Below are 15,194 nucleotides of genomic sequence, written 5' to 3'. Positions count from 1 at the left end.
GTCTTATATACTATCATGGTGTCTCTGTACCACCCCTCATAGGTACTTTTGCAGTAATGGTAGGTTTAATATTCTACATCCCAGCACTCTGGTCAGGGGGACAGATGCTGCTCGAGTCCAGCAAGCAGCTCAGACTCCAGAAAGCCTCTTCGCTCTCCCATTTGGCTGAATACATATTGCTCTTGAATCCAGTACATATGCTTAATCCCTTTTGACTTCAATGGGAGTTTTATACACGTATCCTAGGGCACAGCTTGGCTCTTAATCTGTATCTGATACTCATCTCCACTCTGTTATAGCTGCCTGCACACATCTCTGCTCTCTAAGCTCTCTCTTTTTTTTCTCCTCTTCCTTTTTAATTAAAAGAATTGTTTTAAATGCTGCCTTAAGATGTTTACTCCATATGAAAAAGTTTTATCTGGGAAGCAAGGGAAGTTTGGCATGTTGATAATCTTCTACTCACAAACAGATGTGATCAAGAAAAAAGTTTCAAGCCGTGAACCAAAAAGGAGTGAACTATTCGACTTAGGACAACAGCTGATTTTTGTACCTTGCTTTCCTTAGCCTGAATGCAAAGCCCATTAGTTTGAAAACAGCCAGTGCGCTGGTTTAAAAGTTTGCTTTCAGTCCACTGCAAGAGGAGAGAAAGGGAAAATACTTACTGCTATACAAGGTTACTGAGGCAGAGTTAGGGCTATTTCTGTAACAGCCTACAAAACAGCATTTCAGATGCAGTAATGATCCTGAAGTTCTATACTTAAGAGAAGCTACCCAACCCTTCTGTCTGTGCTTGAATAAATGGACAGTTCTTATTTTGGGGAAAATGTAACAGCAACAAATACGGCAAAAAGAAAGTGACTCTGTATCCAGGCCACTGTATAAAACGCTAAAGAAAAAGTAAATCTATCCCATTTGGTGCATTTGTGACAGGCCAAATCCTGTTTGCTTTACTTACTTGGCTGGGTTACAGGCGCTACAATGAGATTAGCTGAATGAAGAAAGCAAGCATGACTTATTTAGTGGCCCATCAACTTTTGTTTCTTAAGAAAATGATTGCTGAGATCAGAAGTTCATCTGAACCAACCCAGAAGATGCCATCAATTGACAGAGATTAGCATATAAACAAATTGCAACTTTCAACTTTCATAATACAATAAAATTACAATAGGTTACTAAAATTACGCCATTACGTTATGAGATAATTTTAGTCTGTGCTAAAGCTCCTACTTACTGAAACAGATATTAACCAAAAATGACTGAACAAAAAAACCACTTATTTCTGTATCAGATACAATATTTGCACTTTTATTTATTTATACTGTATATTGTGACAATTCCCAAAGGTCCCAGTCAGGATCGGGGCCCAATTGTCCCAGTTGCTATACACACATGCACACACAGGGAGCGCTGTTATTGCCCAACAATTTAAAAAAAGGTAAGAGGGAAAAGTGGAGAGCACGCCATTAAAAGGTATTTAAGACAACCTGTGCTAGCTCTGCTCTTATTAGTGTGATAAAAATAGTACGGTAGCTGAGGTAGCCTGAGCGGCAGCTCGGGCTAGCCACCTGACTATGTATTCAGGGGTCCGGGTGGGTACTTACTCGGGGGGGGGCGCTAGCCTGAGCTACCACCTGGGCTACCCTGGCTACCTTACTATTTGTAGTGCACTAGTACCTGCACCAACTCTGGTTAAACTACTATTTTTAGCACGCTAATGAAAGCGGAGCTGACACAGGTACGTCTGTGTGAACTGGGAATCACATCTCCCAGCTCAAGTGCAGACATACCCGGAGTTCCATTTCATTCTCTCTTATGTCTGTTCGTTATTGGAGCAGTGGTGGGGTAGTTAACAGATGCGTGAGAGTCAGGGAAAGAAAGGAATAGAGGCACTGAAGAGGAGGGAGGGAAGAGCACATGGGAGAAGGAAGGATACATAGAGAGAGGTGCATGGAGTACAGGGAATACATATTGTAATACTTAGCATTTGTAACTTTTCATCCTCAAAGTGCTTCCGCTCTAGCAAAGCAAATAAGCACTTCAATGGGATTACTCGTGTGCTTGAAATTAAGCACGTGCTTAAATCCTTTGCTGGATTGGGACCTAACTAATATATCTTAACACCTCATCGGGTAGGTACTATCATCCTCATTCTGCAAATAGGGTAGTGGAGCCAAAGTAGTTAAATGATTAAATTGCTGCAGACCACCATGAGTCTGTATGTGTTCACTACAGAGTTAATCCAGGTGATCAGCACCCAGGTCTCAAAGCTTGGGTTAGCCTAGCCGGAGTCTGAACAGCCACAATGGAAAGCCATACCCAAGTTACAGTGTCCTCACAGGTGCTGCACTCCCCTGGGTGGGTTGCTAGGATTTCTGGGGGCGTATCCCATGGTTCTGGGTGCTGCAGTAAGCTGAGCAGCATTATTTCCAAGTAAACGGTGGGTGAATGAGTCTGCCCTTCTAATCATAAAGGGGAAACTGTGGGAAGGTACTGGAAGTCTATCAACATTCAAGTGATGTAGCTTACGTCTTCACTGCACGAAAGCAGCATCTGAAGCAGCATACTCTCAGCTGGGCCAGTTAGCCCTGGCGTAAAGCACCACTACACTTAGAGTAGAGGGCTGGGTGAGTGGACAAGAGAAGGGTTTGGGCCAGCATCCAAGCAACAGAAGTGAAGACATACTCTGTAGTGAACGCATACAGTCAGTGTCAGCACTGGGAACAGAACTCATGAGTTCCTGGCTCCCCGGCCTCTTCTCAAATCAGGGTTGCATGAAATATTCAGTGAAATTTGAAAGCTTTGCAATTTGTTACGATTTCAATCAGCTGTAGCAGAACACTGAAACGTTGAAGTTTTTTGCTTGAGGGGTCATTTTGCTGGCAGGGGGTTTACATGGGTATTTTGAGGGAGGATTTGCCTCTTAATCCCTCTTTGGCAAAACTTTACTGTTTTCATAATTTTGAATTTCATATGGGTTAGGATCGATTTTTGAGACTCAATCTATAAAAAATCTGAATGTTTGCATTTTGATGTGAACACTCCATTGTGAAAAATCTGGTGGTGGCAAAATTGTCTCTCATCAAAAACTTAAATGTTTGCAATTTCACACAGCCTGACTCAGTTTACTAGGTCATGCCTCTGTTCCTATGAGAACTGTGCTTTTATTAGTAGGCAACTCTAAAACTTCAGCAGGGGAGTGGAGGAGGGGAGCTTTGTCAATGAATAGCTTAGACACATCTCTGTGGAGCTCTGAGTTAGAGTGGAGATAGCAACTGCCCTCATTATTACGCATTAAATCAGAAGAGCAGATGAAATGGAAGCCTTGGATTACCGCTGATGAAATCTGCCTAGGGGTAAGAGTAAAGATAAGAAGTATTTATTTACCCAACTGTGTCAGCCCAGGCAAAGAAATTATGACAGTTACTTCAGCTTTACCTCAGTACCCTTGAGATCCAAGGTTTGGGGTGAATAAGAGAAGATTTATGGATCAGTGGCAGCTCTGAAATGAGTGAAAAGAAAATATAGGACATCTTTTAAAACTCAAACTACTTCTACAGGAATAAAGCCAATGCTTAAATGAGTGGAGACCATGGAAATCAGACTGATGAAGACTGACACCACGGTTTTCTACATTTTCTAAAGCTCTGATCAAAGGAAATAAAACAGCAGATTGGAGAGCTGAATATTTATCTTCAGGTCCAGATTCAGGCAGGAAACATGAGGTTGTTACTAGGATCTCCTCGGATACAAGAAATCCATACTTGAGTTAATTAATTTAATTTGTGGGCTCAACATTAAGGAAAATCCATTTAATTTGGAAGTTTAATAAATTCCCTCAATACTTCAAAGCTAAGACAAAAAGGAGGCTCAATACTGTTTATCACATGCAATGGCCAGCACACAGAAAGAGTACTGAGAGCAGCAAGCAAGAAGGCAAGAAATGGCAAAATAGCTAAATGGCAAGGTTCAAGAGGTTTTTTTGAGCCAAACAAGTATCCTTTCAAAAATGGAAATCTAACCCTAGTGAAGGGAATAGAAAGGAGCATCAGCTATGATGGGCAAGGTGCAAAATGAAAATTAGGAGGGCCAAGGTAGACACTGAAGAACAAAATAGTCAAAGATATAACAACGAACAATGAGAAACCCCTTAAACATATCAGAAGCAGGGAACTTGCAAGAGAATCAGGCAGTCTGCTGGACCACCAGGGAGTGATTCTAGGAATGACAAAACCAATGAGACCTATTTCACTAGCAAGGAAACCAGTTGAAGCAATAAACTAAATATAGAATTATATAACACCTAGGTGATCCTGAGGTGATTTGGACTAATCAGCAGAGTGTCTGCAAAGGAGAACCATGTCTTTCTAGCCTACTAGAATTCTTTGAGCATGTCAACTAAGTAGAAAATAATGGAGAGCAGGTTGATAAAATGTACTTCCCCTTGATAAGGTCCCTTACAGGAGGCTATTAAGGAAAATTAAATATCACAAAGGTAGAGAGGTACTTGTAATGTCATGGAACAAAAACTAAGAGGCAGAAAACCACAGAAGAGGAGTAAAAAGTCAACTTTCATTGTGGCACAGTATTAACTGTGAGGTGTGCCAAGGTTCTGTGCCAGGGCCAGTGTTGTTTAACATGTTCATTCATGATCTGAGAAAGGTTATAGCAGGGAAGTGGCAAATTCTGCACAACTGACATAACATTATTTAAGGTTTCAGAGTAACAGCCGTGTTAGTCTGTATTCGCAAAAAGAAAAGGAGTACTTGTGTACTCTAAGGTGCCACAAGTACTCCTTTTCTTTTTGATAACATTATTTAAGTTAGTCAGAACTAGAGAAAACTGTGATGAACTCCAGAGGGACTAAATAAAGCCAAGTGAACAGGTAACATGATGGCAGATGAAATTCAATATTAATAAATGCAAAGCAATGAACAAATAGAAGGAATAATGTTAACCATTGATACATAATCTACATTAACTAACAACGCCAAATAAGCCGGGGCAGCTCTGCTAAAACCACTGCACAGTAAGCAACAGCAGTCAAAAAAAAACAAACAAAATGTTACAATGTGTAAGGAATGTAATGAAATATGACAATGGCAGCATGTATATCAGTGGTATACCCTCACTTGGAGCAGTGTTCAGTTCTGGACATGCTATCTCAAAAAAGGATATAGCAGAAATAGGAATTCAGAGACAAGTGATGTAAATAATCAGTAATATGGGGGGGAGGAACCTCCATGTGAAGAGAGATTAAATACTTCCAGTCTTTTCAGTTTAGAGAAGAAATGAAAAAGAAGAATCAGCATAGAAAAGGCATAACAGACTCTTTTGCTCATACTTACTCTTAATAAGAGAACATTCTATTAAACTGTAAGGCAGCAAATCTAAAACTAATAAAAAGGAAATACTACTGCTTACCACCCACCCACCCTCTTAATTAGTCTGTGGAACTCATTTATCACAAGACATCATTGAAGCAAAAACCTCAGTAGGACTGAAAAAACAAAAGGGACGTTTATATAGACAATGAGAACAACACAGTTACAGTATATAGGATTAAAACAAAGTTTGGAAAGGCTACAAGCTTCATGCTTCAGGGGTTAAGTCAATTACTAACTGATAGGGATAGAAAAAACTTCCTCTACAGGCAGGTTGTTACATGATTACCCACTTGGGGTTTTTTTTGCTCCTTCCTCTGAAGCACATGGTACTAGCCACTGACAGAGACAAGATACTGGACTAGATGGAGCTGTTGGTCTGATCAAATAAGGCAATTAAAAATGAGGTGATATACAAAAACCAGCATACTCTCCTTTTCTGTGATTATAATCCTGATTGTTATGTGGGCAAAACAGAAAGGAATTTAGAGCAAATAAATAAAGCAAACACTAAAACTAAGCTGCAGATACAGCTCTCTTTACATCAAACTAAAAGTGCTGGCCACTATATATATGCTGCCACATGAACTGCTAAATGAGTAGAAATGAGAGGGCAACAAGGTAATTGAAATGCTGGGTTTATTGCAACACTGTCAAGACTTTGCTCAGGTAAATCTTCAATCAAAACTATTGGATTAAAAAGCTCATGATGCACACTGTTACTACTGTACATGGTTACTGTATGCATATTTGGTTCTGTTTGTCCCACGGCAGTGGGTTGGTTTCATCCCTTCAGATTAGGGATGCACACAGATAGAGCCCTGTGAGATTTTTGTGTGTGTATGTAATTTTTTTATTTTATTTTTAGGAATTTCATGTTGTTTTATCTTTTTTATCGCGGGTGACGCTGGGGGCTGGGTTCTGCTCTGGAGAGCATAGGATGCCCTGGGGGAGGGGGAGAGGAAGAGGGAAGGGTTGGATCCTGCCCCTGACACGGGTGGGAGAACCAGGGGTGGGGAAGGAGTGAGATTTCAGTCACCAGGTTGCAATGCCGCTCACTCAAATTTGGCCCCGCTGCCCCTCCATCATGACAAGGGGATGGCCAGGACACAAGTGAATGGCCCTGTAACCAGGAGCCATCACTGCAGGGTGAGTTTTTGTTTTGTATGTCACTTTGTTTTATTTTGTGTTATTTCACTTTGGTTTCAAACACAAAGCTCTATACCTAGATATGGCATCTTCCTGGGATTTTCTTTTTTTTTTTTTTTTTTTTAAATTAGGCGACTCAGCACAAGCCGGCACCACTTCTGCAACAGAAGTCTGGAGAGATTCATAGATTTTTAAGGCCAGAAGAAACCCATTAGATCATCTAGTCTGACCTCCTGTCTAATACAGGCCATAGAATTTCACCCAGTTACCTCTGCATTGAAGCGAATGTACTTTAGTAAAGCACACGTTGTCTTCCAGAAAGGCATCCAGTCTTGTTTTGAGGACTTCGAGAGGTGTAGAGTTTACCACTTCCCTCAGTAATTTGTTCCAATGGCTAGATCACCCTCACAGTTAAAAAGGAGGTGCAGCTTCTCAGTACCCATTTTTCGATAAAACGAATTACATAGGTTGAGGGAGAGCCCTCTCAACTGGTGTATAGCTCGTAGCCATGTGTACAGTGGTATGATTGAGGTGGACATAAGTTAGCTACTTGGGAGGGTAAAGGTGAAAAACTGCTCCACAGACCCACCCCAAAATACTATGGCCGGCTCCATGTATTTCTTGTGGATGCCTCTCAAACACAAGGAGGTGTTTCATAAGCCATACTGAAGATTAACAAATCGGCAGGAAACTATACAAAGATAGCCAGAACATGAAGAGATTGTGTTTATAGATGTATTTCTGTAAAATGATAGAACTGCATGATGCTTGCAAAAATAAATAAAACCTGCTACTAAAAAAACTAGCAATATTCATTGTACAGTGGGAGGTAATATTTCTGCACGTTTAAGTACTGAATAAGTAATAATACGTTGCACTTAGATAGCATCTATCTTCGGAGGATCTCAAAGCACTTTTATAAGACAGTGAGAAAATAAGTTATAATAGGTCAGCCGTAATATATGGCATGTTCTCTATTCATACATTATGTTCTAGATTATCTCTTTGGAATAAGACAAAACTGAGGACACAAAGGAAAAATTAAAATATACAGTCAAATTTTTTACTTCAAACTGAGAAACATTTCATTTCAGTGCAAAGAAAGGTACTGTAATCTATTCACCATTGAAAAGCAATATAAATAAAAACACACGTATAGAAAGATTCTTGAAGGTTTTTATTAAATGATTGCAGTCTGTCAGGATCTCTTGGAGTAATACAACCTACATTTATTAGAGGAGAATTTTATACCTAAATACATTTTAAGTGGGTTTTCTTTCCCTTCTGAGGAGGGAAGAATAAAGTAAGTTAGATAGAACCTGCCAGTAAATGTGTATATATTGGATTTAACCAATTCAGTATTTATACTAATATCCATGGTATGTATCAGTGTCCAAATATGATTTTATCCAAAAGACACCAATGTATCAACAATGCACACCTTTAAAAATACAAAATCAAATTACCCACTTAAGGCGGCAAAACAAATTTCTCCCCAAAAGAAAAAAAAATAGTTTTAAAGAGACTATTTGAAACATGATATAGCTGCATATAATGAGTGCCCTATGGGGAAAAAAAGTTTTTAAAATTCTATTGTCTTTCTTATGAGCAATACAAAACAAAAGTCTTACAAGTCACCAAAGACACAGAAGACAATTTGGTCTTTGATTGTGATTTCCATTCCTGAGACAAGCCATAGTGCTTTAATAAATAAAGGAGATGGTGAAGCAGAAGGAATCAACAGTATTATACAGTGGGATGGGGAAACAGTGGAAGCCACATTGCTTTGAGACACTTACAACCAGACTGAACTCCTGCACTGCTTGGGGGGAGGGGAATTACGGTCTAGAAATAGATGACCTCTTCCTTCCAGCTCTGTTCTGATTACATGAAATCTATGTTCTCTGCTCCTAAGAGTCATGATAGCCAAACTGCCCTGGAAAAACCTACAGCAATCTGGCCAGCTCCCCCTGTTAGAGGAAGATCTTTGCATGATCAGGAAGGATCTACACTGAAATCTTTCAAGGGTACACTTTCTCTGCTCCCCTGAAGCTCTTTTACAATCTTACATGCTGGTCTGCAGCCCAGAGGGCAAGGGAAGATGAGCCTCGGCAGAAGCTGGAGTGTGCTACCCAAACATCAGCCTTGGAGATTCCCGGCTCTGTGCTGCTGCACTATTTTCAAACCCGCCTGCAGCCTTTTATAACCACGGACATAATCTGTCCCACGGATTTAAAGTAATGACAGTCAAACCTGCCAAAGATGTCACCACCCACTAGTATTATCCATCCGGGGAAGGACAAGGAGGCGCAGCGCTGCTTAACCTCCTCCCCCTGTGCAGGAATCCCCCCCTTCCCTCCAAAGGGCCGCAAATTACACCAGTCCTTGAGAGACAGACAGCTAACCCAAAATCGCCCACGGGAAATCCACCCCCAAACTCGGCGGGGGGGGAGCTGAGGGGGTCCCCTCCCCCTGCACAAACACCGAGCCAAGCAAGTGCAGCGCGAGTGAGAGCAACTGTGTCACCCTGGGGAGAGGCTGTCTGGGATCGAGGATGGGGAGGATCCAGGGGACCCCCGCCCCATTATTCTTGCCCGGCTCCAATCGCCCCAGCCCAGAGATCCAGCGCTCCACCCCGGCCAGACTTCGCCGGGAGCCTCAGCAACCCGGCCAGCCACCCGCCTTCATAAAACCACAGGCGAATGAATGACCCGCGTGCGTCCGGCAGCACGTCTGCCCCCACCGCCTCCGCCCTGCCCTCGGGGCTGCCCTCCCGCGCCGCGAGCCAGGTGCGGGGAACGAAGCTCGCAGCCCGGCGTGCCCGGGCAAGGCAAGGGGCCGCCCCCGGGGATACGCGCGCAGCCAGGTGGGCGGAACCCGCCAGCCACGGCCATGGCAGCGGGGCGCCGCCGCGAGGAGGGGGGCCGGGGACACGCGGCCCCTGGGAAACACACGCCTGGCCACCGGGCGGGGGGGTACCCGAGCAGCCAGCCCGCCCCCGGGGCTCCCAGCCGGGGAGAGGCGGGGCTGCAGCCGGGCGCACGGGTTCTCCCCCCAGCCGCCCGTGGGAGGACCGGACGCCAGATGGGACGCTCCTGCCATGTCGATCAGCCACCCCCGAGCTGCTTCCCCAAACCAGCCGGCTGCTGCTGGGTCCCGCTGGGCGGAGCCGTCGCCTCCCCCCCCCCCCCCCCGGCCCCCGCCGCCCTCACCTCATCTTCCCTGCAGTTCGGGGGACTCGCTCGGTGCGTCCCCGGGGAAGTTGGTCTGCGAGTCCGGCTCGGCGAGCTGCGGCCGGGTGATTAATGTCGGACCCCCCCGAACGCGGTGAACGCCAGGGAAGCGCGGAGGCTGCCGCATCGGCTGCACGAAGCGGGGCTGGGGCTCCCTGCTGCTCCGGGGCTGCTCTCACCCCGCGGCCCTTGCAATCGCATCTTCCGGCGTCAAGGGCGCTAGCTGTGGAGCTGGTCCTCGGCGGCTGACAGCTGTTCCCGGGGCCCTGCCATCTTCCCCGCTCCCTGGGCGCGTGAGAGAGAGGAAACAAACACAAAGCCAGCGGAGCTCTGCTGCCCACTGCTGCCGACAAACACTTCCGCCAGCCTGCAGCCAGCCCCACTCCTGCTGCCGCCGCTGGGAGCTCGGCTTTTCCCACGGCAGCCAGCCCACTACATGCGCCACCCGCCAACCCAGACACACACGCAGATAACGCGCACAGTCATGCACATGTGCACCCCGGAGACATGCACACACACGTGCGGTGTTTATGCACCTCCCACATAATGCAGAGACTACAGTGCCCGCAGAGCACATGCACAGACATGCATACAGGCCCAGCACACACACCATAAACACACACATCGGACGATACTGAGCACAGCACATGCACCCACAGAACAAACAGCAATCTGTACATACAAGCAGTACTGCATATACACACCTAGCGCACTCTCAGTGCTATAGAAATAATACATCATAATAATGCTGTGTACATTTTACACTGGTTCTGGGGCTTTATGCACTCATTGGGCAGTGATGCCTTTCTGGTAATTGCTATTTTCAGTTTTCATTCAGGTGCTCAGAGGTTAATAAGGCACCTTGTGAACAAACAGCTAGTATGAGTTAGTAAGGGCCGGTGGACCAGTTTTTTAATAGATAGGAAACCATTAGAAATGACCAATGGTCCTATTTATTTGCTCCAAAGTAAACTTTACATTCACACGCATTTTTCATAAATATGATTAACTTTATTTAGTAATGCTTGGAAAGTGAGAATTATCTTCTCTTGATTGTTTACATACATCTGGTCTAGAGAGTCCAAAGAAGGCACAACACATTTACTTTGCATGAAGGAACAGAAGAGTCTGTCAGAAAGCAGGCATGATACTCAAGGTGTCCCATCAATTACCTCCCAGTAACCCCATCAGAGGAGATTTGGATGAGTTTATGCAGGTGAATGTAATAAGCTTATCTAGAAATGATGAGAAAAAAATAAAATCTATTTTCTTTGGCTTTTCTGTGAGAACCCTTCAAACCAGCCCATGTGCCATATGGCAGATTGCCCTTGTTTGCTTGTATTTTATTAACCTGTGGAGTTTTATAGCAATTTTAATTGCATCTGAACTATGAATAAAAGTGAGAATGTTGATTTTTATTTTTAAATAAAATCATTTCTTAAAACTAAAGTCCATGATGACAAATTACAGTATGAAATGGGGGGAGGGGAGAGAGAAAAAGATCAGGGGACAGAATGTGTAAATATGGTTAAGATCTAAAACCAGAGTAGGCAAGAAAATCTGATGTAAGCCTGCAACAAAGCATTTATTCAGATACCTTAGGCCTCAGCTTCACAATACACAGGGTCACTGAATGCATCCACTGAAGTGAGCTGTAGCTCACGAAAGCTTATGCTCAAATACATTTGTTAGTCTCTAAGGTCCATAAGTACTCCTTTTCTTTTAGATATTATACAGAATCGTTGTGGCTCTTTATAAATAGAGTATGCTACACAAGATGCCTCCATAGTAACGATACATCTAGTCACATACAGTTGTGCATGAGGAGGGGCTGTAGGCCATTGGTTAGAGTCAATGACTGGGTATCAGGATTCCCGGCTTCTAATCCTAGCTCTTAGTAGATATTACCCTCAGGCACCTTGCAACCCCTCTGTGCCTCAAATTTCCCCAGCTGTAAAATGTGTATAATACCAACCTCTCTAAGGTGATGCGAGGCTTACGTGTTTGTAACATGATGAAAGGGGATATAGAAGTGCAGAGAGTTATCCAAGCACAATGGCCAAATATTTTGCAAGTGACATTCTTGTATTAAAGAAAAAAAAGGGAGAGGTTATTTCATGTATTGCCATAAATGCACAACCTACCCTTCAGATTTCTCAGGCTGTAGACTACAAATTAGCATCTTGCATTACAAGTCAAATCCTGGTCCCACTGGAAACCACAAAGTTTCTCTCTTGACTGCACTGGCCCTAGCATTTGATCATAATGACATCACCCCTCAGCTGTCTTCACTTAGATCCACCACATGCAGAGTACCTTTTTCAAGGGGTTCAATCTTGTATTTTAGGCCCAGCCTACATGAAAGGGCTTGGTGCAGGGTTTTCTCTTAGAAGCCCTGTGGATTGGATGGAATCTACTCTCATAAGTGCAGAGCACCAGTGACCCTTTCCACCACTGCTACTCTATCCTTAGACTGCAGAATTAGCCATTCACCTGCTCCTTCTCTGGAATGGTAGTGTCAGTGAAAAACTGCATGCAGTCCTTCTGGGCAAACCCTCCATTGCCTGAGATGTCACATCAATAGCTGGTCAGATGGTGATCACTGAGCTGTTCCCATCAGAGAGACAATGTCACTTTGGAAACTACACTTGGATGTAGGAAGTGTCCTATGAAGAGATTTTTGCTACTTGATTTGCCCATCTTCTTATAATTTTCTCCTGAAGCACATTTACCCCACACCACCCCTGAAGTGGCTAAGGTGGCTCAGAAGGGTCCAATCAATCTTATAGGCTTCACCTGGGGGACAGTCAGACTTGAATGATAAGCACTAATTGAAGACAAAGCCCTGTTGGGTAGGAGCAGGGTGGGCTTGTAAAAAGCCAGCAAGTTAGAGCAGCTGGGGGCTAAGTATGCCCTACAGTTGACAATGCTGATGTAATCCAAGGCCCCGAGAGGAAGAGTGAAATGACTCTATTTAGAATTCTAAGAGGGCATTGTGGATTAAATAGTAATTTATTTCTGATTAACATAGATGGATTATGTCTAACAGTTAAGGTCCAGAAAATGATAAATCATATCCTTTGGGATTGCAAAGGCTATACCTGTGAAAGGAGAGGTTTATACTGGAAACTCAAAATAACAAAATTTTCTTTGCAACTTCTAACAAGAATACAAGGAAAATGGGGTCCAATTTAAAAAAACAAACAAACAACCCTCTTCTGTATTTCTTTAAGAATACTGGGGAAGGTGTGAGACTCTAAGTCATGACAAAGGTACAAGATACAATTCATGGTGGTCATAGGCTGAGGAAGCAAGTCTGCTACACCACCAAACTGAAGAAGAAGGGGGCTGCAGGCAGAGAGTCTGCAGTCACTCTCTGGGCACAGAGAGGTGGGTAGGAGGAAACCCGGGGGGGAGGGAAGCCCTGGGATCCTAGTCCTGCAGAAAGGGTTTACCCAGAGGAGTTGCAGGGAAGAAAGTCTGTGGAAATCAGCGTAGTAAGAAGCCCAAGGAAAGAGCTTTGAGTGTTGAGACTGTGTAGACCTTGGTTGCTGCTGACAAAGTCCCTGGGCTCGAACCCAGAGTAGAGGGTGGACCTTGGTTTCCCTACCAGCCACTGGGAAAGTGGCACAGCCCAGCACTTACAGAAGACTGCCTGAGATGGCATGTGGGCAAGTTGGCCAGTATGACTTGGCTACCCCAGAAGGGGAACCTGCATAGTGACCTGGCCAGAGGGCCAAGCCAGGAAGCACTGTGACTCCTAGTGAGCAAGTGGGGTCGTGGCAGAGCTAATCCCCAGAGACAGCCACAAGGGGTGTCCCAGCAGTGAGTAAACCCTGTGACATGAAGCTTCCATGCTTTCCTGAGGTTCATACTCTTGTATAAAGCCTGATGCTATTCAGAGATGTCGGATTTTCCCATCGTCTGGATTTATGTACTTCCTCTGAAGGATTTTGCCAAAGTGTGTAGGACATTCCTTCATTAAAGTACCTCTTCAGAAGAACTTCTTACAGCAAGGAGTTGGCTTAGCATATGCTGGGAAGATGTGGCAGTGCCCCAAGTCATTTTAATATATTTATTTCTAAGAGATGGTCTACTGAAGGGCAAAGTTTGACTCTAAACTTCCCCAAAGCTGCAAACTTCCCCAAAGTGTAGGATTTTTGCTTTGGCTCATTGTAGAGAGTGGGATAGCCACAAAGTTTAGATGCAAAGTCATATCCAAGCTTCCCCCAAATGCAATAGCATTTAGATGTGGGGATTGGGTTTGGGTCCATCCATCACCATAAGTTTATGCTGGGCTTGCTGTACCACCAAAAGCAGCTGCATCCTCACTGATATCTGTAGTATTATCGCGTGGCAATAGCCTAGGTCCTGCCCTTGCCTTTTTATGATAGTCCAGAAGATTTGACTGATGAGAAACGGGGGGGCCTACAGGCTAGTGCTAGAGTTGGCAACACACTAAGCATAGTGCAGACCCACAGATAGGCCTGTGCTGCAGTAAGATGGGATGGGGCAGGAGCTGTAGCAGGAGAGAAAAATGGAAGTGTGCATTTGAACAAGGCTTGATTTCTGTGATGGGGTATACAGATGATTGGGGGCCCTTTGGCAGGGGCCTGCATTTCTGCTGTTTCCTAAGGAGGAGTCAACAACTGAGCCAAATAGTGTCATGGTTTGTTTGTTTTTTTAAATTAAATCCTAGGAGTGCTTTTCAGAATCCCAGCTAGAAGGTGAAGCGTAGCTGAACCTGGCTGGGGATGTGGCTAATCATGTGGGAAAACAGGTTTTTCAATCAGAAGCAAGTCTAAGACTGTGTTGGATACAGAGGAGGTGCTGTGCTTGTTTGGTTGCAGAGAGTTTGGAACGTACAGACTGTTAAACTGCATGTGGCCAGATCCTTTGCTAAACAGGAACTGGAAATGAACTGGAAATGCCAGAGCAAGTTTGTAGCTTAAATTGAGCCTCCTGTCACTTTCTCTCCGACTACTCAGACTGTGGCTCAGCCAGAGTCTCTTAGCACACACCTTCTGCTCTTTTTAGATACCACTGTTAGGCCACAGTGCTTGAATGTGTGACATAACAATCATTTCTATGGCAACACACTGACATCATAAATACAGGATTAAGATTTCACCAAAAGCTGTAGCTGGAGGAGAAGCTGGACAGGGAAGGAAAGAGTCCTTATTAAAAACCTTGACATCTTATTAAAAACATTGACAAGGGAACACTGAGCGAACAGCCAAGTAAATTGCTCTTGCACTCTCTTCAGGTTACTGCCAGAATAAAAGTGTTTAAGATGTCTGAGCAGTGAGAGAGCAATGCGAAGGACAGATAGATTACAGTAATCTAACACAGCTGGGAAACAGATCCAACATTTTAATTCTGCCATCTAACAATACTGTCCAACAGCCTGGAGGCGACTCCTTCAGCCAAC

The 15,194-nt window shown here is 44.1% G+C and overlaps 1 protein-coding gene across 2 annotated transcripts in view; it reads right to left on the bottom strand.

Annotated features, from left to right (window-relative positions):
• Positions 1-10,308, bottom strand: part of EVL (Enah/Vasp-like) — a 213,145-nt gene extending 202,837 nt beyond the window's left edge. The window contains exon 1 of one of the 2 annotated variants that reach the window (XM_043548410.1): positions 9,743-10,308. In XM_043548410.1, the coding sequence (XP_043404345.1) occupies positions 9,743-9,747 (5 nt within the window). In that variant the 5' untranslated portion in view covers positions 9,748-10,308. The remainder of the gene's footprint in view (positions 1-9,742) is intronic. The other variant, XM_037900939.2, reaches the window with a different exon arrangement.
• Between the last annotated feature and the right edge of the window lie 4,886 nt (positions 10,309-15,194).

This window comes from Chelonia mydas, chromosome 6, assembly GCF_015237465.2.
Source record: "Chelonia mydas isolate rCheMyd1 chromosome 6, rCheMyd1.pri.v2, whole genome shotgun sequence".
NCBI classification, from domain to species: domain Eukaryota; kingdom Metazoa; phylum Chordata; order Testudines; family Cheloniidae; genus Chelonia; species Chelonia mydas.
The sequence above is the reverse complement of the archived record's forward strand: the minus strand, read 5'-3'. Positions and strand labels throughout refer to the sequence as shown.